General features: G+C 32.3%; 1 protein-coding gene across 2 annotated transcripts in view; it reads right to left on the reverse strand.

Moving 5' to 3' along the window:
- LOC105209028 (heat shock protein beta-1) overlaps window positions 1–18,622 on the reverse strand; it is a 29,846-nt gene extending 11,224 nt beyond the window's left edge. The window contains exon 1 of one of the 2 annotated variants that reach the window (XM_054230611.1): window positions 18,218–18,622. In XM_054230611.1, the coding sequence (XP_054086586.1) occupies window positions 18,218–18,396 (179 nt within the window). In that variant the 5' untranslated portion in view covers window positions 18,397–18,622. The remainder of the gene's footprint in view (window positions 1–18,217) is intronic. The other variant, XM_029038192.2, reaches the window with a different exon arrangement.
- Between the last annotated feature and the right edge of the window lie 7,865 nt (window positions 18,623–26,487).

Here is a 26,487-nt window from a genome sequence, read left to right on the forward strand (position 1 = left end):
CTGTTGAAATGTAGAAAAAAATTCCTGAGGACGCCATTTTGTTAATTTTGAAAAAAAAAAGTTTGGTTCAGCCCCAGGATTATCTATTTATAAAACTAATTTTTTATCCGATTGATTTTAGATGATTCTCCTAGGATTTATGATTGTCACCGCAAGGAACTTTTTTTGAAACTGAGTCAACACAGACAGCTATAACTTTTGAAATTATAATTTTTTTTCAAATTTTCGTGACTTTAAGTCAAAACATTGTATAATAATGCCGTATTATTACTTTTGTAAAATAACATGATTTAATAGCAAAAAAAAAAAAATTACTGAAAATTCTCATTTCTTTTTTCGTGTCTCTGTCTACCCCTATCCCCTTAACTTAACTTTCCTTCCTTCAAGAAAATATTTCTGGAGTTTTTACTTCAAACATAATTTAGCATTTACTTTATACAGATGTTAGAACAGAGTTGCCAACTATCAACAATCTCTAATCGCCTATTATTCTTTATGAAAATATTTTGTATCCACTTTCAATTGCTCAAAATTCATGAAAACAAACAACTTCCTCAGATTTACCTCAAAGCACTCATCTGGCTTAGCTTCGTTACTCAAATTGTACTCAAATAAAGCCAGTATAATTGCTATGAAACATTACAACTCCTGTAATTAAGCCTTAAGTTTTTTCTTAATGAATTTGTCAGAAGTAATCTTGGCACCTTCTGGTAGTTTTTGTAAGCTCAATTTAATATTCTAATAGCCAAACAATTATTACAAAATTGGTTCAAATCACGTGTAGAAAAAACTTGGCAGTGATGGCACAAAGTAAACAAATCGAGTCCTAAACTTCATATAATTAATGTTCAACTGGTTTTCAGTAGACTTTTACAACGCTGATGTAATAAAGTAACACATTAAGGTTCTTTTTAGTATCATTTACCAAAACTGTGGGTAATTACATACTAGAACTAGAGCGCTCATAAAGCGCAAAGAAACGTTGAAAAGAAACCAAAATAAATGAAGTTCAGCTTACAATTATGCCAAACACGTGTAAAGCTTTTTTATTTACGACTCAAAGGAACACATATTTTGAGCTAGAATATTAGATCAACATGTAGAGTTTGTAGAGCAATAAATAGTTTGTAGTTAAGAAAATATTTTTTTGTGTTAAAATAATAGTTTGAAAAGCAAAATATGCCACATTTCCTGCTCATCGAAGCTTTTATAATTTTTTTACTGTTTCCAACACAATAGCTTTGTCTCTTTCTATCGGTATAATTTTATTAGTATTTATAGCAAAGTCAGTCATTAAATTCACTTGTTGTAGACACTTAAGTGGCATACTAATTTTGAATTTTTTAATACCTATTACGACATAATCGCATATGCCACGTTTATGGCTTTTTTTCAAACAAATTTGTTAGTCACGCCTCGTGAGCGTTTGAGTCATAAAGGAAGAGTATGAACAGATGTGTTTAGCTCAAGCTACTGACTACTTAAATATAATTGAAATTAAAAATTAATTTGCATAAGTTTTGTATGCCATCGCATTCCGTCATAAATACTACATTAAGTAAACACATAAGGCACCGAGAGAAATACATTTCATAACTTGAAGAGGAAACACAAACTAATTTTAATACAGCTTCATTTGATTGTGCACGAGCACTAAAAAATAATTCAATTAAATTTTACGTAAAAAATATGCTAAGCACTCTAGAAATGTCATATTTGAAATGACAGCTGACAGACTTGAGCATGAGCGTTCGCATAGCAACCGTGGGCACTCAAAAAAAAAATGGGTCACAGCAATTATATGCTGAGATACTTTCTGCTGAAAAAAGTATTGTTAGCAAAAAAATATTCATGAAAAAAAAATATAAATACACACTAACGGTTGTTAATAGCATGCTTCCTCTTCCTCATAATAGCACTCTCTCCGCTCTCTGCCATTTTCTTAGTAGAAATGTGTAAGAAAAACGATTCGTGATTTGAAATATCATTGCTACACATACAACACATAAATTACAACAAAACGGAACAAAAAATGTAAATTTAATAAAAAGCACGATAAACCAGCCGTCAGAAGACAGTCTGCCAGCCAGCAGAAAGTCGACGTAGGAGTAGACAAGCATTCCTTTCTAATCAAAGATGCAACAGTTGTGCAAAATAATCGCAAAGAAACAGCAATAACGGTTCATACCGAATACAGTTGATTCTATGCGAAAGTAGCGAGTAACGGTACTGACATACTTTCATGACTTTTCTACTTTGTACTAGTATTTACATACATATTTCTTCTTGTAACTTTTTTGCTCGATTTGCCAGCGCAGTTAATTTGTTATTTTTTCTGTGATTACTGAATTATTGCCGCGTCTAGTCGTTGGTAGACACTTTTTAGTGACTATGACTTTGTCTGGAGGAGTGCGCTTCATGTTGAGACATTCACTGCCTCCGCAAATGATTAAGTTAGAAAGAAAGAGCTGTGCCAAATTGGAATCACGAAGGAAAGGGCGGTAGTTTAAATGCATTGAAAAAGTAATTGGAAAGATGGATTTAATTTCTTTCGTATTTATAATAAAGTAATAATTTTTTTTTTTTAGACATTTTGACTTTATTTGTTTTTAGTTTATAAAGAACTTTGATATGGATTTAAATTATTTTTATTTATTTTGCTTTTATTAAATTAATTTTTTTTTTAACATTGTAAAGCCTGAAATCAAATTTTGAGAGAAGTCTGTTTATTCATTACCTATAATTTCGCTCTAATATATTACTAAATTATTTCTTCAGATGCTTGAGAGAAATGCCATTTGTCAGATGGAAGACTTTACAGAACACCTTTATGTATTGTTAGATCCAATAAACAATGTTATAGGCCATTTTTATTTGAGACTAGGCATTAAAGTTGACTCGTTAGTGTAGTATTTTCATTGCTAGTTATCAGATAACAGATCTATAAACAACGAAAGCGAACTTTTTTAAGGTTAGAATAAAAAAAAACCCATAGTTAAGATTTTATAATTAATATATAATTAATATTTGATTTTTTTTTTAATTTTTGTATAATATATGAATAAAATATATTTGCCCATAAAATATTATTTAGAAACCTATGGTGAATGACTAAAACCCATCTTTAAGACTTTCAAAGTTTTTTCAAACCTTTGGATCATCAAAAAAAATGTGAAGAAAGTAGAACCTAATAAATATTCGTATACCTTAGATAGAACCTAGGCTCCTCTTACTTCCCTAAACATAAGAAAATTTCTTCCATCGTTTTTTGCCATACTGTCTAGTTTGAGTAAGAATCTCATATATTTCCTTTCGTTTGATTTGCATATCGCAGTTCTTCAGCTAATCCTTCCCTACTCTAAATAGGCAATGTTCCGAGATTGAAACCCGATAAATAGCCAACCTGTTTCGTAGTACTCTTTTTCATATTTTTATTAACTACAATTATAAGCTTTGATTATTTTTAGCTTTCTTCGCAAATTTTCCAACTTACCTACATACATACTCGAAACATACAAAATTACAGTAATTTGGAATTAATTGGAATTCCTAAGCAGAAATAAATAAATACCTAAAAATAAACAAACAACAGCTACAATTAACGCCTTTGATAACAAAATTTCCAACTTTGACATAACACAGCACAGGTCCACATAAGCAAACACACGCATCTAATCACCTGAAACACCTACAGACTATATACACATATATTCATACATACAAACAATATTGCTGATCAGAGTGTGCTCAGAATGTATATTTGTATGAGTGTAGATATACATATGTGCCTAAATTTCAAACGCGTATCTGTGTGGGTGCTCTACAATAATTCTTGGTTACCAACTCACTCCACATGGGCGTCTGGCTGTGCGTTGGTGACTCTCTAGCAGCCAACGCGGTGTCGTCATGTTTGCCTAAACTCGTCAGCGCGCACACCAAAACGAATCATGCGGAACAAAAGTCTGAAGCCAAACATTTCCGTGGCCCACTAGAAAGCCCGAATGGTTTTTGCTCATTAAGCGCGGCGCCAAAAACTCACTCAAACAGCTGCGGCGGAAGAGCACTCAATTCTGTCAACAGCCAAAAGCCGCGCTGGCAGCCCCGGTAGCGGTGTTAAGTGGTGCCCCACATGATGTGTGGACACTACTGGGCACTATAACAATTGACTTACATACATACAAACATATGTTTGAGCTATTGTCTTCTTATTAAAGCTTATTTAGATAGCATAGCGGTTGTCCGATTTTTTTTACGCTTTTAATCTTCAACCGTTTTTTATAAATTTCATTGTACTTTGTTGTATTGAACTTCAAACGCATTAAAATTTTATTGTTGTTTTTGCTTTGCTTTTATGTTATTTTTTATTTCATGTTTTATTTTCTTCTTATTTTTATTTTTCAGTTATTGTTGGTGTTGTTGTTGTCTTTCGACACTTTACGCAATAGCCAGTGGCGTTTTCATCTGTTTTTCGTTTATACAAAATCTAAAGGTAAGTACACAAATATACTCATATACTCATATATTCTTAACTGTATGTACCCTACACGTTCTCAAATATTTACGCTCTCTCGCTTTGATATTCTTTTCTGGCTTTGTTCGACGATGATGTCATCGCATTTTTAGTTTAAATATAAATTCAAATAATAAACTTTCTTGCCTTCTTGCCGCTCGGTATGTATTGTTATTATTGTTGTTGTTGTTATTATTATCACAGCGTGAACTGGCGCTTTTGTGACATACTCAAGCAATGTAGTCGTATATTACTTGAATATATTTTTATATCTACATATATAGGGTATGGGTGTGCTTTCACGATTATATTTCATAACTGAGTTAGTACCCAGTTGAATATTTATTTTATAACTGATTGGTTCTAATGACGAAATCATATCGAATTTAATGTCGCATAAAAGTTTTAAGAGAAAAAAGATTCTCAAAACGAACTGAAACAATCAGAACCTCTTCGTTGGAGTTCTTATATCGTCAGTCTATCCTCATGAACGAGCGGTTTGATTCCAGCCATGGAATCCAGGTGGTTTTTTCTAAAAGTGGCGGCACTCTATTGTAAATTTAAATTTTCATAGTATATTCCTGAGTATTTATGAGAGTTAATCGATTCTTTATTTGTTTTAAAACATGTTTATTCCAAAAATTTTAAGATTCTCAACATAAACCACAGAACTTCTCGGTCAAACATTCTACCTATAACGTGATATAATCATTGAACTGTTCTTACAAGCGTCATTATAGTTTCCTCATTAGATCTCACTTCTTTAGAGACTAGTACCATCTCAAGAAATTTAAATATTTGTTTGTTATAACCAAATAGGCACTTCCATCACTTAACAGTTTGTCTATTGGTATTAATAATGAATTCTTGTCGATTATATATGAATAAACTTACTATTAGCCATATTATTTTGTAAGCGAGTAGCAAACGAACACACGCTAAGCTAACACAATCCATGTAAAGCAAGAATACGACTATGACTTCTTTTTTTCCGAGTTCAGCAGAGCGTTTTTTAAAAGAGGCATCTTCTATCGCAATCAAAACCTATACAAATTCCTTCAGGGATTTATTTCCATGTTTCATATTTATCTGTAAATGTTTTTTGCCAATAATCACTTTCAAATAGCGCGAAAATACTGTTATTAATTTAATTGGAAAATGCCATTAGCATGTCAAGCGAAGGATTTATGGCTATTGTGGAAGGAAATATTCCAAACAGCATTAACAAATATTTTATATATGCATTTATTGTGTTTATTTTTGTTGTTGTTTTTATATTTTCTATATGAAATATTTGTACATCTGTGTCATTGGTTTAAAATTCCAACTCTCCCACCCTTTTGCATCACACACATAAATACGGAAGTATTTAAATGCTGAACTTGCGCCACCGTTCGATTTTATCGCCGCTAATATTTGGGTTCGACCCCACGTTCCACTATTAATCAATTAATGAACTTTTTATACACACACAGACATATTTATGTACACACCAATACGTGTAGACTTTGTTCTTTTGAAATTGTGTGCCATGCATGTGGTGGCGACTACGTAGTATGAAGTAATACCCAGTATCGGTGTTGAGTTCGTTTGTTTTTTGAATGAAACTTGTTTTTCTACTCCTCTCATATCCAATATTTATTTGCATTTTCGTACAGTGGATAATAAAGCGTTTATCAGGCATGATCTCATCACTGACGTGTAAATATTTAATATTGCAAATATTTGTAAATTAATAAGTGTGTCTTCAAGATAAGCGTGATAGCGTTATTAATATTGCTATTAACACTATTTTGGGTAGTTTATGAACGTTGATTTTTTGTTATAGTAGAGAAGTGATTTTTGTGTGATTTTCCTTCAATATTTGTCCATATTTTTGCCTCAGTGAGTCCAACTCAGCAAATATAAATATTCAAACTAGCGCTGTTTATGGCGATTTAGATACTTAAATTCTTGTTTGGCACAGCATAATTAGTCGAGATAATAAATAGTATTATGAAATATCACCGTTTTCGTCACAGTTAAATCAATGGAACAGTCAAAGTCCCGCAATGGCAATAAATTACCGATAACAAATTGTTTGGCGACAGAATAGTTTGACGGTTTTTTTTCGGATAGCTGGTATTAACATATTATTATTTATGCCATATTGTATCATTAATGAGAATTGAATATATTTGTTAGATACTGTTTCAATGGCTCAGCTCAAATTGTACAGTGGATTTGAGAATATGCTGTTATTTAAGTTCACTTTATGATTCCAAACCTTTGAAAGTGAAGATATTACCTTTTAATATTTCACTTCGAAGTAATATATCAAAGATTGTTTGATATTAAAATCTTTCAACTAAGGTTAGAGCTGGTTTCATGAGAAATCATCATACTGAAAGTTATTGCGATAATAAACTAAGGAAGTATCAGAATATGGAAGACTTCAACCAACCTTACCATATTCACAATTTCTACAATAAAATTGCATCTAAAACGACTTGGCTTCCCTTGGAATTCTGCCTTGCCTTTAATCCACATATTTGGCCTAGAGTTCAATGATCGTTCACTCAAAGTGGGTTAGGGATTGCCAGATTTCACTCGGGACTGCTTCGAGCTACTGAAAATGGCAAAGATGATGAGCTAGCAATGGTTTTAATGAAATACAATGGGCTTTAAACAGTCTTGTTATACTTCTGAGGAGCTGATTCTCACATAATCTAAGCAAAAGCTAGATAATCGCCCAGTAAATGTGAGATCGCAAGGTCCTTCTCCCAAATGTGGTTCTAGAGAACATTTCGCTCTGAGAAATGTACTCATTTCTGAAGTAATAGGCAGACTGGGCTATTGGAATCTCAATGTATCATCTGGTTTGTAAGATCGTGAGGAGGAATATTACTTTCTATTTCTGCTTGACTGTCATTCAGTTCATCAGTCATCCAGCTAAATTTTTTGTTATGAATATTAGTTGCTTTAACAAATTTATGAGGGAATCAGGTTGTTTCTATCGCTTCAAGATTTAAGATTTAACATAAGATATAATTGAAATTATCAACATAAGTGCTGATAAGATCCTCTGATAAGAGATCAATCACAATAAACTAACCGCAGAATTTCGAAAAGTTTCCGTCTGTCTTCAGAGAGCTTTTGCAGACAAATACAAAAATTTCCATTTTACGGGTGCAAAATTTTCGTACAATCTGGGACTGTTAACTGAAGGCCAAATTAAACCGTTATAAGACAATAATTTTGAAATTTTCTATATCCATCTACCAGTTTTTGAACTTCTTCCGTTGTTTTCGACTTTTGTGAGTTTTGATGATATAATTTCCGATATCTAGCTTAGATCAAATCGCAATTCAAAGCATTTCCAGCTCACGAGCGCTAACGTGTTTCAATTTGTACTGTATGCGCTCATTATGACTTCATGCAAAAGTAACCGCATACTCACATGTACAGTTAAATTTGTATGTATGCAAAGTAGTCAATTCAGACAGACAAGTGTTTATGTATGCAAGCACGTTTGCTCATAATTGATGGTAATGATCGAAATGCATAAACAGACACACAAACAAATAAATATATGTAGTTACAGGCTGTATTTGGCCAAGCCTGCATGAATGAGTAAGTAAATGAATGAGTTGAAACACTCACTGGCTGGAATAGCAAAGGCATAAACGCTATTTATGGTGTTGACAACAGTAAGCGTTTAACTTAACCGTTTGGGAATAATACTTGCTACATACATACATACATATTATATACGAATATGTTTACAATTATGATTATGTCAACCGATTTGCATGATTTGACTTAATAAATGCGAAATTAACATGTTGCATGCATATGTACATATGTATGTGTGTATATGCATTTATTAGATTGCTATACAAGTAAACAAATTTAATTGTAAATAAATTGCATATGTTGTTGGTGCTATTTGTTATTGTTGTTGTTGGAATTCATTGTTACACTTTATTTTCAACAACAACTTGAACTGAATTGGCTGTACGCCGAGCAATTAATGGAGTTCACTTTTCAAGTATTTGTTGTTTTTGTTGTTGTTGCTGACGTACTTGCATTTAATTTGTCGCCAGAAAACAGCTTTGCCAGACAACAACAAAAATGCAAAAAAAAAATGAGAAATGTGCAAATCTGATATGTACATATGTATTGGCAACTTGGAATACATACATACAGATGTGCATATATATATATATACACATATTATATATAAAGCAACAATTCGATTTGACGTTTTGAATAAATATGAACTTAACAACGATGTTGATGACAACGCATGCTATTTTTAGCCACTGTCTGATCTATGAGTTAATGCGTTTTACTCAATTTCTCTTTGCCTAATTCGCCGTTACAGTCAATGCATGCGCATAACTACATATAAGAGAGTATGTATGTGTATATTCAATAATATACTTGAGCACATGTGCTTATGCAAATATCATTGAAATTTTCGGGCTCATAAATCATATGGGTGCGCGCGGGCGTATGAGTATTATGCGCGAATAAGCGAGCGAATTGCAAATTGCATTACGGCAAATATGGCTAGTCGTTTACGCAACAGTTTCACCCACAAACACACACATATGTATGAATGTACATCTGAATGTATGTCTCTGCATGCACAGCTTCCATTAGCGTTGGTGTGCACGCAAAAGTGATTAAAGTAGATACGCTAGCTTGTCATTGGCTCTTTATTAGCTGTGACGAATGTGAAAATTTTCTTATTTGCAATGAAAGTGCATATTAGAGGGTTCGCTGTGGGATTTATGGTTAATAAGAAAATATTGAAATGCAGTTTTTGTAGTGATTTCTCTTTTATATTATTTTTCAAAAAAAAAAAAATGTGGAAGAAGCGATTTGAAATTTGTAATAAATATTTTTATTTTTAGATAAAATATTATTTTCTTGGTATTTTTGCAATTGTAATCAATTTCTCATACAATTATGTATTTAATTTTTATTCATTTTAGTAATAACAATTGATTTTGAATTTTACCTAAGCTCTTTAAAGTAAAACCGCTGAAATTCGTTCCAGTGAATTCTTTTTTAATTGTCAACATATTTCTAAATATTTAATGATCACATATTTTAATTTAATGACAGCAAAGCGTTGACAGCTTAAAGGTATAAACATTTTTATGGTGACAGCTAGACATTTATATATAACGGAGTACACACCTTCACTACCAGCAAATGAAAATATTTCCACAAATTAAATTTTGTAGAAAATAAATCAAAATGCTAGCTGTTAACCTCGAAAAACAGAAAAAAATATAAATATTTTTTTTATTATAATATAAATAATTTTTTTATTATTTTATATTTTTTCATAGTGGCAGCTCTACATGAAATAGTCATTACTGCAACTCATACGCCTAGCCCTTGTTAGATACATAAAATGTCTATTTTTATAAACACTATATGCTCAAGAACCAATATTTTAGTTTTTAAAAAGGTGGCAACCCACTTAAAAAATAATAAAAAGTGTATATTTTTACGCTCTATCTGGTATATCCATAAGACAGTTAATGAAATTTATAAAAAAATGCTTTCTAAACCTTATAAAAAATCAGTTATGTGGCAACCCACTTACATAAATAAAAAAATTTTAAAAATATTTTTTATATTTTAATGCAATTAATAAAATTTGAAATAATGCTAGTAAAACATTAGTTAGATGGCAACGCTCTTCAATAAAAATTTTAAAAAATATTTTTTTGGCTCTTAAAAATGATCTAAAAGCATCAGATAGCTGGCAACTCTAGCAATATAGTTTGTCATCTCACCTCAGTTCTAATTGAAATTAGCGTTATTAAATGTTTTTTTCACCACGTGATCACCCCATTCAGTTAATAACTCTATTAACATTAATTATCTAACCTAAAAAAATAGACTACGAGCCTCTCTACATACATACCTACATACAAATGTATAAATCTGTGTATGCTTATTTAAAACGTGCCATGATTTCAAGCAAAAATAAAAACCGAGCACCTTCAACAAATCACAACTGACAAGTGACATATCGCAACGAGTCAACTAGTTTATAAACAAACAATTACAAACACATACCCATACAGACAAGAGTAATTTGTGGAGTAGCGACACAATTTAACCTTGACATATATACCCACATAGTGGACACGCACAGGCAGAGAAAAAAACAGTTATTCATTCACTTGACATGCTTCCTCTATTTCTACGTGGCCACAACAGATGCAGCAAAGTTTCAAATGAGTCATCAGCTCCTGGCGTAGCATATACCGTTAGGCATGAAAGAAAGTGGGTGGTCTATTTTGTAAGGAGCATTCTATTGCATATTGTGTCACTGCCGCGTTTTGATGACCTATGACCCATTGTGCGCGCTTTGATGCGTCATGCGTGATTCAGTGTCAAATGTGTTGGCGTAATATGAGAGAGAAGACACGCTTGATTGGGTTTCGGTAAATTAATTAAAACATACACTTGCTATTAATTAAGCTTATAGAAATGCGTATCAAACACGAATAAAATAATAAGTTGTATCAATTCTTGGAAATTAGCTTTTTTTGTTGCTTTTAATCAAATAAATTCCGGGAAATATATATTTATTATTTTTATCACTTAGGTATGCTTAGTACATATATTACTTTATAAGTTATTTGGACAATCGTTGCTTTATAAAGCAAGACAAAGTGTGTTTTACTAAATTATGGCAGCCGTGGAGTGGTTCCACTTTAATAGTAAATTAAAATATTGATTTAGACAGAGAACAATCTTTCGAAAATTCAAAATTTCAACTGTGAAACATCCTCAGAAATGAGGAGAAAGTGGAAACCAATAGGGGTTCACGAAAAATATAATAACAATTTCAGTAAATTCAAATAAAAAGATGAAATGTTGAAAAACAAAAATTGATAGAAGCTGTGATCTGTGGAAATCCATCCAAAAATCATGGAATAATTAAAGAGAAGTTACGAGAAGATATAGAAGACATCTTGCAGGAAAACGAATGATATTTTCTCTTAAAGCATTTAATTTATTATTTTTGACCATAGTTTTGGTCTAGCATCCCCAACTCTTGGTTCCAACTGAAATCACAGCACATAATTCAGAAGCTTGTTGCAAAACCACCGCCAATTTTGATTACATTCGCACATAACCTCACTTGTATGTATTTTCAAGTATGAGAAACCTATAAAGAAGCAAGTGTTCTCCCTGAGCCTTATAAAAATTGAATATGACGTCATTTTATATTCTATGCAGACGGATAATAATATTTTTTCGTATGTACTCCTTGCTGTCTTTGTTGCGGTGGGTGTAAATAATTTGATTGTCTAAAGCTATTGAGCTGTTTATGCGTACGCATCACAATTTGGGTCAATTTTGTTCATCCAAAGCAAACAGAATCGATTTTACATGTCGACAGACAGAAGAAGAATTAAAGATATGTATGTACATACATAGCAATACTGAACTCATATCAAATTATTGGTATATGAATAAAAGCATATACATACATATGTATGTATTCCTCCAGCACCCCTATACTTCGCACGTACACTTCTTGGGCTGACTAGGCATTATAAAAGTTTTTTTAACAGTATTTTTTTGTCTGTAGTCTCTAGTTTAGTACCTTTGTAGTTTATTTACCGCCAATTGCTGACTGAAGCTTAGAATTACCCGCACATATGGCCTTGCCTCTAAAGAGTCTTACTAAAGCTATGCATTAAAGAGCTGTTTACTCAGTGTGCTTTGCATACGAATTGGAAGTGGGTGGGTAACACTGGCAGCAGCAGTTTGAAAATAGTTTTACGTGCATATAGTATTTGTAAAGGTATGAGCACTGAGTAAAATATGCCGGTGTGGCTTGCAGCTTGTTTAAAATTTATAGCCGGCCAAAGTGCGCACGCAATCGGTGTTAGGTGAAATTTAACATGCAAGGATACCCACGATATACTCAGGCACATTCTGGTATATAATATATGACGTACTGCACTTAAAATTCTGCCAAACTTGCTGCTAAACTTTCGCCAGACATGCCTTCAGCGAAAATAGAATTGTATATTGTATAAGTAAATAAATCAAATGTCCAAAATGCGCGCAATTTCAGCGGAAATTACTCGGTTGCATTTGCCTCAGTATGGGTATGCTCGTAATGTTTCGACTGACGGCAATTAAAGTTAAATTGCCAACTAAACGATAATAAATCTGCATACATAAATACAAACATAAATACTCGAATATTCAAATACATATGTACATACATAGTATATATGTTTATACACTATATTTATATAGTATATTTAGCGAGATTGCTTATATTTTGACGTGCTTGAATAACTTTGCGCGAATAAAACGCTTACAAATTGTTCATGCTTAGAACTAACACACCATCTATACGAAAATAACTAAATGGAAAATCAATTATATCATCGAAGTAATTAGCGTTGGTATGGAAAAAATGTGAAAAGTGTGGCTGGTGTGATGTAATACACAGTGTGTGATAAAGGAGCCTGTAGGAAATTTTTGGATTAAAATTATTATTTTCTTTATGTTAATAAATAATATTTTATTTATTTTAAAATCAATTTAGATATACTTTGTGTGATTTTTTGCTTATAGAGAGCACTTTATTGTAAAAATAAAACCGAATATTATTGTAAAATAAATTTTGCGCTAAAGCTTCAAAAGCGAAGATGATAAAATACTGAAAATTGTATTGTAAGATAATTCAGGATATACAGTGGAACTTCTCAAACTCGAATCAACATAATAACTTCGAGTCAGAGAGACTTCGAGTTATAGAATTTTCATTAAAACATAGAAATTTTCAAAAAGCTGTAAAATAAAATTTATACACAATTTTGATGGACATACGTTAAAAGATGTTTTCTGTAATTTTGTTTGTTGCATTTTGATATATTTTGGATCTTGGCTTCTATATCGCAGGCTTTTGTTAGATGATGTATGCAATCCATAAGTGTAATATTATATTTTTTGTTCGCCTCCGTACGATATAGAGAGACTCTTTTAAAATTCTGCCTCGATAGTAAAATTTTAAATTTTGTATTATGGCTTGACCAAAAAGTTCGATTTATGGAAAAACATTTGTATGAAAGTTGCACTCTATTGCCACTTCAAGAAGTCGAGTTAGGGAAGGAAATTTGTATAAAATTAGGCTTCTAAACGATATTGCCAATTCAAGAGTTCCAGTTATGGAAGTTCCACTGTATTTACTTTATCGAGGATACTGAAATAACGGTATTTTCTGCGTTTACATATATTTTCACATTTTCATTGAAAAAAAGTTCATTAATTTTGATACAATAAGAGTCTGGATCGAATTATTGTCTTTTAAAAGGAGTGCTGACATTTTTGTGAGCCCTCTGCTTGCAAATGAATCGGATCTCTCATAGTTCTTATTAGAAATTTTGTAAAACAAAGCGTTTTTAGCGTTTCTATAAAAAGTTTATTTGAATTAACAGGATTCAAGTCATCAAAAACTAATCTTTATACTGCATAGCTTTACAATAAATTTCAAAAAATAAGCTGAACAGCAAGAAAAACACAATAGTATATTATTAATTGCACTTTGTCAAAAAGGTACATAGTAAAATTTCACATATGTGGGCACATTTATCCCTTAAGCTCTCGCATAAGACACTGAAAAATTTTCAAATTAGTTTTCCTTATTTTAATATAATCCATGGCATATTTTATAATATATCTGGTCAATTATCATCTCTTAACATCCGCCAATAAGATGATTCCATAACATGATTCTAGCAATAGTTCTCTTTTCCTACAGGGTCTATCTGTATAGTATAACACTATGCACCAACCTATAAGTTATTGTTGTTGTGCGTTATTTATTCACAGCTGCTATTTCAATACGCCAGCTACACCTACGCTGCAATGCCTGCTACATGTAGCTTAACGCCGTTTGTATATTTTACTAATAAAATTAAACGAAAAGTTTACTTTTTCGTATAAATGGTCTGGCAAAAGCTCATTATATCGAGCATCACAAGCTAAACAAGCAAAGATTTTGAAAATTTTCAAAATTTATGCCAGCATGAATATTTACTCTTCACTGCCATTATTATTACATGCATTGTTTACTTTACCCAAATGTTATACACAATGAGGTGTAAATAAATCATTTACACTTGACAGTGAGAATTTCAAGTTGGTTACAAATTTACATATGAATATAACTGTATATATATAATGTTCTCGAAATATACTATATACAAAATTAAATTTCATAATTTCTTGAAAATATATTTATACAAAATTGTTCTTGTTTATTGTTTTTGTACAACTGTCAACTGTCCAACGAAAATTCATGACTGGAAGTCCCCAATAATTGTCATAATGAGCAAATTAATAACGCATGGAGATTAGACTATCTTTTTACTGTTACTTTTTCCACCTTTACATATAATTTCATGCATACATATACATACATATAACATATAATTTATATAGATATATTGAAAACGACTTCTAGCTAGCATGCGCTAGTCATCAGCGGGGTCATTACACCTGTTAAAGTAGTTGAGCTTCTGACGACTCTCTTCACGTATATTCGTAAACAATAACAAATAGGGAATATACATATGCATAAGTATGTATGTATATACATAGATGTCTCAACTTACAATTGTGAAACTTATCTAATCTAATCAGTTAAGAAGCTATCGGACTTAATGAAAGACGTACTGTGTTCAGACTTGACGTTTTCATTTTGACAGCGTTCTACACTCTATATACATAATTTTTTAATAAAGTAATAAATAAATAAAAAAATTATCTCGTACATTATGAAGATATGGCATGAATATGTTATTCTCGTACTTGGAAAGCAGTAGAATGAATGAGAATAAGAAAGAATGAAAAGATAATAAGTTTATAATACATTTAGTATAGAAACGGCACGGTAAAGCTCTTTCCTGTTCAAAAATTTATGTGTGAAAGCAACAGAAAATCATTATAATTGAGAGAGTTAGACTTAGAGCGTGTGCATAACTCATTAAAGTGGTATAACCGTTAGCTATTCTATCTACATGTGATTTATACCAGTTGCTTGTTCGATTCGCTACTTTGAAAAGTGTTCTTGAATCGAAGACTACTAATAATAGATATATTTTATAATATCGCTATTTAGCAAGCTGAATGTTTGAGAGTTTCATTCTCCAGCAGTACCTATTAGTAGCTTATTACCAAGTATAATCGCTTAAAAAGAGGTATGTAAAATAACATACAAATTAGTAATCCAGCACTCTCTCTTTATACCAAACACTCCAAATTATACCGATAATTTCCAAATAATAATATTTTTATTAGTTCTACTCTCTTTACAAAATTTAGAAATACAAACATAATTTATTATATCATAAAAATCTAGATCCTCATGAGCTAAAAATAAGATTTCAAGTACCCATTTCTCCAAATACATGAACGAAATTGTATACAAATAGCAAAAAATTATAAAAAAAATAATAAAAGTATATATTTAAACACTCATAGCTCTATTTTTTGTATGCACAGTTGTATCTAGCGCTACAGCACTTAGCATAAAAACACGCTAAATGCTTGTATACTCTGTGGATTTCCGTGGTCGTGTCTTGCCTGCCACTAACCATTTCATTCTTGTGCCGCTGACAAGTGCACAGTGGCGAGCAACAACAGTAGAGCACTTGAACCAAACCAATTCTGCGGCTTGTTTTCTCTCTTGATGATGTAGTTTATAAATAGATAAAGCGAGAGGTGAGCAACGTGAAAAGCATAATAATAAAACTAAAAGAAGATAAGTTATTGGTTGCTGGGAGCCGATTTCAGTTAAACATTCGTCAGCACTAAGAGCATTTTGAAGTCCTTTCATATAAATAGAAAATATGCGAAAGAAACGTCTTAAGCTTTTTACACCCTTCAATGCTTTGCAATTACACCAAACGCGCTTTAATGAAGTTATTAGCGTGGCAAACTTTATCTACTTTGCCATTGTTGCTGCCAGCCATAATCAGATGTTGACAGAAAGCGTTCTTCAAGTGTTGGGCAACAATAATTTTACGCTAGCTTAGGTGAGTTATATGTATTTTATATATATACATACATATAGCACAGCCATGTATCTATGTGTCTATATATGACTACTTTGCCCAGTTTTAGCCGCGTTGGTTCTGGCTGCGGGAAATTGTAGCACTTCAGCGCGGAAAACGCGTTGGTAACTTTGTACCATGCGGTAAATGAAATGTAAATATGTATATAGATATATATTATATCTGTTTGTGTGCATTGCATTTGTGATTCTTCTATTCTGCTGCTTTTCTCGCGACGTTGTGTCGTGCCGCCAAGTAGGAGGTCGTTGTTATAGAAAATCAGTCAGACGTGCCAAGATTACAGTGCGGCCAAATGCATTAAATATCAAATTTTGTCCTTAAAAATATTCGATATTTCTACTATCTAAGACCAAATTTTCAAAAAAAAATATTGTTTTGGAGATTTTAAGAAAAATTATGAAGAGTATCCATAAATTATGTATATGATAGAATCATTCTTCTTGAAAATCTATATATATATGTACATTTGTATGTACTCAAGAATCATTTCCAACCTAAAACTACGCTAGTCTCCAAATATATGCTACTCTATACTGCAAATAATACATATATTGACTAAAGTAACTTTTTTTAAAATTCTAATATTTTTTTTTTATATAAAATCTCAAGCTAGCTACGGAAATTATTATAAATTATTATAATATATAATATAATCAACTCATCTTTGAAATCATATTAAAATTTATTTTAGAAAATATTTTAATTCCATAAATATACTGCAAATAGTACAAATATTGACTAAAGTAACCTTTTTTATATTCTAATATTTTTTTTTTTAATCTCTCAAACTAGCTACTGAAATTATTTCTATTCAACTCATTTTTGACTTCTAATTAAAATGTATTTTAGAAAATATTTTAATTTCATAAGATTTTTAAAAATAAAAAAACAAATCTCTGAGAACTGATGATCCTCTCCATAAATATTTCAAAGATTTGCCTATGTGCCACCATAAAATAGCGGAGAATCAGCTTCTATCTGTCACTAACCACAAAATTAACGGTCATAGAACATTAAGCACCTTATCCAGATATCACTTTTTTAACACTAAAGCCTGCTTGTAGTGTGGGAAAGTGTGAAATCTGAGCTTGCAGCGTTTCATATGGCAACCGCGTGGTTACAAAGATTTAGAACTAACCAGAAGTTGGCAACAATTGAAGTATTATGCCGGCGTCTAACTTTACTAAGCGAGTACTGACGCAAATGAGCAAATAGAGAAAAATAAAACTCGCGTAATGACTGCTAAAGAACAGCTATCAAATTGCATAAAGCACCAAAGTAACCGATATGCATAAGCCTTTAACACTAATTACTATTATTAAAGCTGCTATTACTACTTCGAAGCAGTTCCAATGAACAGATGTTCCGAACGACGCATTCAATAAACTTCCTTTTCGGCGCTAAGCGCGCACAGGAACTCCTTTATATATACATACACACATATCTTTAACCTCAAGCGCCTTTTTTTGTGCAGTTATACCAATAAGAAGAAACAACCCTTCAATAACTACATATGTGCTTTCCTTACACAAAATCCCTCAAGAACTTTTACTTTTCTATTGTATATGTATAAGAAATCGGTACACACCTGCTGGTCTCGAAGAAGTTTGCCTCGCGCGACATCAACTCATGCCGGAACTTGTTCATCTCCTCTTCCATTTTACGCATTTCCGCATCGAAACGCTCACGAATGCTTGAGAATTCTGTATCGATAATGCTGAAGTCGCCCAATTTGATGGGGATATTCCTCTTGTTAGCATCGGCCATTTTTTATTGATTCTTTAACACAAATTTATTGATTTCTACACGAAAAAATTATTGTTTGCCGAAACAGTTTTTTTGTTTTGCTTTGTTTTCTTATTTTCTGTTGTCTGTTTTCACACTTGACAACTTTGCTACTGCTCTCTTAGTATTTGCTTTAGCACAAAATGACTTTTCGCTTTGCACAACTGTGTAGTTATCACTTGGATTTCTGCTTTGAGACTAATTTGTATCTCACTCATTCAGTGATTTTTATTTGTTGCCGTACGCCACGGTTGTTTTTGGTTGCGCATGTGAAGATACTTTTGGAAATGCACTCAAAATTGTTAGGAGAGCGTGAGAGCGAGCGTGAATTTGCACTCAAGTGGTTGGGTTGTATTTTCGGGTTATGTGGAAAATAGTAGCATTATTTTGATTTTGGTATTCTGACTATTTGGTATTTAATAAGGTTTAAAAAAAATGGAGAATTGATAGAAATAATTAGTGAATTTATATTTATGATTAAAAAATAATAAACATAAAATAAATTATCACTCAAAAAATTATTTGACAACAAGTAAGGAAAGGCTAAGTTTGGGTGCAACCGAACATTTTATAATTCAACCAATACATATATGCGAAATAAAGCTCACCGTATTTTTGAAAAAGCTATAATTAGGTATATGGGAGTTAGGAGAATATACTTTTGAAAAACCTACAATGAGGTATATGGAAATGTTATGACCCGATTTTAATAATTTTTAGAACAGAGACACACTATTAGAAGAAAACAATTTCCTCTGAAATAAATTGAGATATCTGAGAGATTTACCCATATTTTCGGTTAAAATTTATCCTTAGGCGCTGAGTTCAACATGTTCGATATCTGGGGCCTTGTAAAGTTTTGGTCCGTTTTCGATAATTTTTTCACAAGTGAAGCCAGAGATGATATACACTAATTGTGTAAAGTTTTATTCCGTTATCTTCATTGGTTCCTTATGTTTACATTATAAAGTGAAGGAATCAGATGGATTTCAGAATTGAGTTATAAGGAAAGTTGTAGTGGTTGTGAACCGATTTCGCCCATTTTTTGTCCGTGTTATCAGGGTGTCAAGATTATATACCGAATTTCATTCGAATCGGTCGAGTAGTTCCTGAGATATGGTTTTTGACCCATAAGTGGGCGATGTCACGCCCATTTTCCATTTTGTAAAAAAAATCTGAGTGCAGCTTTCATCTGTCATTTCTTATGTGAAATTTAGTGTTTCCGACGTTTTTCGTTAGTGAGTTAACCCACTTTTAGTAATTTTCAACCTAACTTTTGTATGGGAGGTGGGCGTGGTTATTATCCGATTTCAACTATTTTCATGGTGTGTGGCGGGGAATGTAAGAGAACCGACTGCAGAAAGTTTGGTTTATATAGCTCTATTGGTTTGCGTGATATGCACAAAAAACTTAGTAGGGGGAGGGGCCACGCCCACTTCCCTAAAAAAATTACATCCAAATATGCCCCCTCCTAGTGCGATCCTTTATTCCAAATTTTACTTTTATATCTTCATTTATGGCTTAGTTATGACACTTTACGCCATTTTGTGGGCGTGGCAATGGTCCGATTCTGCCCATTTTCGAACTTGATCTTCTTATGGTGCCAAGGAATATTTGTGCCAAGTTTCGTCAAGATACAGAGATAGACACACAGACAGGATTTGAACTCCACTCTTCACCCTGATTACTTTGGTATATATAACCCTATATCTAACTCGTTTAGTTTTGGGTGTTACAAGCAACCGTTATGTGAACAAAGCTATAATACTCTCTTTAGCAACTTTGTTGCGAGAGTATAAAAAATTGAAAAATTTTATATTTTAATGAAAATTCTATAACTCGAAATCTCTATAAATCGCAGTTTTTTGTGGATTATGGTGATTCGAGTTAGAGAAGTTCCACTATATTTCGTATTATTTTGTAGAGGGAGACTACTCTAAATAAGAAGCGTTGAACTCCCCTCCTTAACATTAGAAATAGAATATTTGAGAATATATTTCTTAAAAAACTTGGTCACCATGAAAAATCTCACTATTCCTCTATTTTCCAAACGCATACCCAATCTAAAATATAATTTGTAGTCAAGTGTGATCTATATTAATTTAGAACCTTTATACCATGCTTCTTTTTTCTATTTAGAAAAAAATACCCGTTGTTAAATCTGATTCGATCTCTTCACAGTAAATCCTTGAATAATCTTATAGTTGATTTTAATAATCAATTGTTGAATGTTTTAACCTCTAAAATGCAAAAAATCTGAAGATACATGTATAATTTTGACAACTTTTTATGTTAGTTTTAAAAATTCCAGATATTTATGTAATTTTCTATAAAAACTGCACGGCCACCCTGAACCTGTTTAAATCTATTCATGTCACTCATTTCGTGAGCGCATAATTTCCACTCAAAATAAGGCACCCACTCGATGATAGAAATTTTGAACTTGATTCGTTTTAGTAAAAACCAAAAAAGCAATTTACAATTTCCACTCAATTACTGTAACTACTCTCGAAGAAGTGTAGGAGTAACCGGTAAGCGCAGTTGACCCGTTAAGGAAATGCAAAATCCAATTCATAAGCAGTTATATTTTGAGCCCAGTTAGTCAATATGACGTTACTAAGATAATGTAAACTAAATGGAATCAATCTGAGAGTTCTCGTAAAATCTAAATATTTACTATATAGACATATATGTATGTATGTATGTATGTATATATGTATAATAAATGAAAATTTAAATGACAAATATTTTTATGACAGATGAGATCAAGTGAAGATGCTCAAATGGTGGGCGACATTGGAATGTCTGCTGTAGGATGTGACGTCACATTTGTAGATCATACGAAATTATTATTACAAACATATGTACATATGCTAATGCTATATACATATGTATGTATGTATGTATAGTTCATATATCAGTGTTTATGAGTTCATGAGACCTAGAAAAAATTTAGAAAATTATTCGATATAAGTGATTTTATTTGATTGTCTCCTCGTTGAGCTAGTTGGCGTTAGATTGTCTGGTATATACATATGTATATAAATACATATGTAGTCAGTTAATTGGTCATTCTAAAATAACGATTGAATTTTGTTTGTAAACAAAATCGTGCATCATGACCTTAGCGTATCTAGAAAAACTAATGAATGAAAAAACAATATTGTCATGGAAAACTAGATGAACCCACACATCTTACGAAAATGAAATCAAAGTTAGCTAGATTTTTTATAAGGAAATATTGGCAGCATTGTATGTATTTCGTGTGCGCCGAGTCCCAGTGACAAATGGGAATGATGATCATATTGTTAAATATAGCACAACATATTTTTGTTTAATATGAAAAAAACATTATTTGAATATATAAATACAATGTGTATGTATGTATACCGTATATTTTTTGTTTACACCAAGTGCGCAATGAGTCAGTTAGATGCTTATGATGTCGGCGTTGGCTTATTGATGTCCCAAATGGAATGCAGTCGTGTCTTCTGGAAACCATTAGCTCACGTTTTATTATTATTTTGTTGCAATGCCAATTCTATAAATCTACTATAAATATTTGAGTAAAATTTCAGCCACATACATATATTGGATTTTGCTATTCAAGTACATATATACATACATATGTACATAGGTAATTTGATAGGATTTATGCAATTGTGAATTCTATTCTACATATGCTTGTGTGGTTAACCGTTCAAAATACACTTTCCAAAATTTGTTTTGCCTTTTTTTCAATAAAATTGTATTGGATACATTTATATTTACATAATGATACAGCTGTGATTCAAATAAGAGAAGTAAGAACTGTCACATGATACATATAAACAGACAGACGTATGATGGGCGGATGGACGAATTGGTGGATGGTCAGAAGGATGGATAGGCGGATGGGCGGATGCACAGAAGGATGGACGCATAGACAGAAGAATTGTTGGCCGGACAAACGGATGGACGTATAGACAGACGATTGGATGGACTGACAGGCGTATGGATGAACAGAATGATGAATGGATAGGAGGACAGATGGATGAATGGACATACAGATGGATGGATAGACGGACAGATGGATGAATGGACGGCCTGACGGACATATATACGGATGAATCGACACACGGATAGAAGGATGGACGCATAAGCAGACGGTGAGATGGACGGACAGACATATGGATGAACGGATTGACGAATGGATAGAAAGACAGATGGACGGACAGACGGCCAGACGGACAGATAGACGGATGGACGCATAGACAGACGGTTGGATGGACGGACAGACGTATGTATGAACGGATAGACGAATGTATAGAAGGACAGATGGATGGATGGATGGATGGATGGATAGACGGATAGATGGATATGTACGGAATTCAACTCGTTTTTACATTCTGATCTCTAACTCTAACTCTATGTATATCGCGGTTAGTTTGATGAACTCCGACTCAGTTCTAGCTTTTGGGAGAGTGTATGTACAAAAATCTATTTCTTCCCCTTCTTTTTTCGCTTTTTTAAATACCAAAGACAAACTTGACGCTTAACGTCGACACCAGTTCCATATGTTCGGAACGGATGCGGGTTTCTATCAAGAACTGTTAGCTGGCAGCGTTCCTCATTTTTTTTTTTGTAGGTTTTGGTAATTTTTTTTAATAAATAATTAATAATTAATTTTCGAAAATACTCCGTTTCTGCTTAACATTTGTTATTGCCTAACACTGCTATTATTCTCATAGCTAGTGTATATTATTTGTAATTTTTTGCAAAATTCTAAAAAAAAAAATCAAATAATGCCACAATTAATTGTGAAAAAAATTCAAATTAAACATTATAAAATTGAAAATAGATGTTTACACATGCGAAATTATACACAACTCGTTAATATAGAGTAAAAATGTGTATTTGAAAGCACATAACCACAATAAGCGTAAAAAGCGAAAAAAACATAAAAACGTAAAAACACAACACATTAAAAATATCATTTCGAAAACGATTTTTCAAACAACAGGTGTAGGAGGCATAGCGATTACCTAAGCACACATATACTTATAATAATATTTATATAAGTATGTGTGTTTAGTTTTGGCATTTGCAACGCCTAAATGCACGTCGTCTAAGCGAATAAACCCGCACAGTAGCGACCTTGAAGAGATCTCAAGGAATATAATCACTGTCGCTGTCACAGTCGGTCAATTCGTCACATTTTAAAAACAGGCACATGACAAAGTCACACATATTCGTACATATGTATGTATGTAGCCAATTGCTTTCGCTTTCATTTTGGAAACATGTACTTTTGTGCGAATTCTGTGAAACAGACACTTGGCAAGTGTGTGTATGTGGCTTATATTCTCACTAAGTTAATTTACGAAAATTTATTCTACGAATCAATCAAAAGCTTTTATGCATGCGTAAATACATATGTGTCAATGTGTTTGCAAAATGAATTTACAGATTAACAAATTAAATTATAATATACTCATAATATCATGGCAATTGTAGGTGTATGAGGGAAGCCATAGCTGCAGCCAATTTTTTATGGCAACCAAAATACATATGTTCGAATATACATATGTACATATGAACCAACAACAAAAAATTAACAGGAGTTTAATTTCATTTTCCAAAACTATATAAATATATACTTGTGTTAAACAGATTGTTATGACTTCAGTGGAGGTACTCTGAATTCCTTCCTCCTATAAACTTGATATTACATTAAGTTCTGTAATTGGATGAAATTTGGTTTAAGTTAGTCCTCCAGCAGGAAGTTTACCAACAAGTATTCTTATTTGGAATAAATTTTCCCATAGACTTGCATCTACATATATGTATAATAATACGTATCTATGAGATAATTTGTTCGGTGGATGATCGGTTATTTTAGCAAATCCAATCAAGGATCCGATTCAACAATGGCAAGACCAGACAATATTGCGAGACACAACGTCACACACGAAACAAACTACCTCTCTCATTAGTAATTGGAAGCAAAACCTGGCCATTCATTCGTTTATAACGTCAGGCACCAATGAATTTTTCTCTCAAACGTGTCAGGAAAGAGATAATAGGACAAAACTATCATAATCACTATTTTTATCATTCTAAAAACCAATTCGTTTAAACTAGTACTTGAAGTCGTACTTAACTGAGATAATCTATAAATATGGGAATGAACAATCTCCATACATAATGAGATTGAGTAACAGTACTCCCATTCCTTTGACCATAAACTAAAAAGTTGCGCGTGGTAAAGAGGCCTCAAAGTCATTGAGGCTTGGACAACTTCAATTCAGTCATAATTTTATCGCTTTATATAAATACCTTCCAAAATAAGGGATTAACAGCTCAATTCTGGTGTAAAAATTATTGGTGTCCGTCAAATTGAGAATTCTACAACTTTACTATTTTGTAGTTATAAACACCATTACCGTCAGAAATATATTTTCCGATTTGATACTGCCTACCAAAGGTCATACGAAATGTTTTCCCACAAATCTCTCCTTCCTAATATACGCATATAGACACAATACACATACAAATATGCAATATTTATAGACAAAAAAATTTCATTATTTAACTTTTGCTGAGATCTGGGTAATTAAATTGTGAATCATTTCAAATAGTTTATGGCTGATGCACAATTTTAAGAATATTAACCTCCCGCCACAGACTGTGTCAATTTCATTGTGGCGACAATAATAATAATTTCGAAAATAATCGAAATACAAAATATTCGAAGTGACGTCATCACACTTAGCTATATAAGTATATATACAAATGTATTTGTATATAAAACTGAAGAGGCTTATTTCAGTAATGAAAACAAAATTTTTTAAAATAGATTTTGGTAGAAACCAACAAATGCCCCTCATGCCCCTCAAGGTACTGTGAGAGGCAGAGATGCCTCTTTAAACATGTTTAATATGTGGAATTCACTTTATATTTGTATATATTTTTTAAGGAGAAGTGTTGACTTGTCTTTAGCTATCCAATTGTAATCAGTTTTTGAACATCAGCTATATAATTTCTTTTCTATGGGCTTAACATCGAGTCGATGAATCATCTTGTTAAAGCCACGATACTAGCTTTCGAAGGGAAACTTGAATATTTTCAAACTCCGAATTCACTATTTTCTGCAATAGTTTTTAGGAAATCTATGTGAATGACCATAGGAGGCACATTTCGTATACCACTACCTAAGGCATAATTGGATTTCTCCTTACCTGTCAGATCTATTATTAACATGGCGAATGCCGTGTAATGACAACAAGTCGTTGTTGTTTAAAAAGGGAAAAGATCCTAAACAGAGAAGGGGCAAGAGAGTGTCCAAAAATTCGACCTGAAGGTAGGGCGATTGTTAAAAGGATTTTATATTATATCCAAGCACATTCCTGTAAAAATGGAACGATTTCATTTTTTATTTGAAGTGTAAAGTATTCTTAATATGTGAACTCGAGTCTCCATTCGGAGACTAAGCATTTGACTCTTCTTGAAGAAATAAAGGCAAAATAAAGATGAAAACTGCAAGTATATCTAAAAAAAAAAACCTTTCTAGGATACTCTGACATAGCTGGAACAGACCCAGACATTCATTTTAAAGGACTATTAACTCTGAATTATTCCTCAACAGTTTTTGGTGCATATTTTTCTGCTGCTATGAAAGAAAACCCTTTCTTTCCATTATACATTAATTTACGGGACAATAGTCAAGTCAAAATTCTGATATACATTTGTTTCACATACATCTTCGATTCGCCACTTCTCTGTAGTACTTTCATAACTCGAACGAAATTTCCTTCCATAAATCGAACTTTTTGGTCAGGGCATAATACAAAATTTAAAATTGTACTATCGGGGCTGTCTATATAGTATAGAGGCGAACAAAAAATATGATAATACAATTATGGATTGCATAAATCATGTAACAAAGGCATGGGATACAGACGTCAAGAGCCAAACAATAGCCAACTCCAACAGAATACAGTTTTAACGTACGTATAAAACTCGATGCGAAGTTAAAAAATAAAACTGTGAATAAATCTATATTTTACAGCTTTTTGAAAATTGTATGTAATG

The sequence above is a fragment of the Zeugodacus cucurbitae genome, chromosome 5 (assembly GCF_028554725.1).
Source record: "Zeugodacus cucurbitae isolate PBARC_wt_2022May chromosome 5, idZeuCucr1.2, whole genome shotgun sequence".
NCBI classification, from domain to species: domain Eukaryota; kingdom Metazoa; phylum Arthropoda; class Insecta; order Diptera; family Tephritidae; genus Zeugodacus; species Zeugodacus cucurbitae.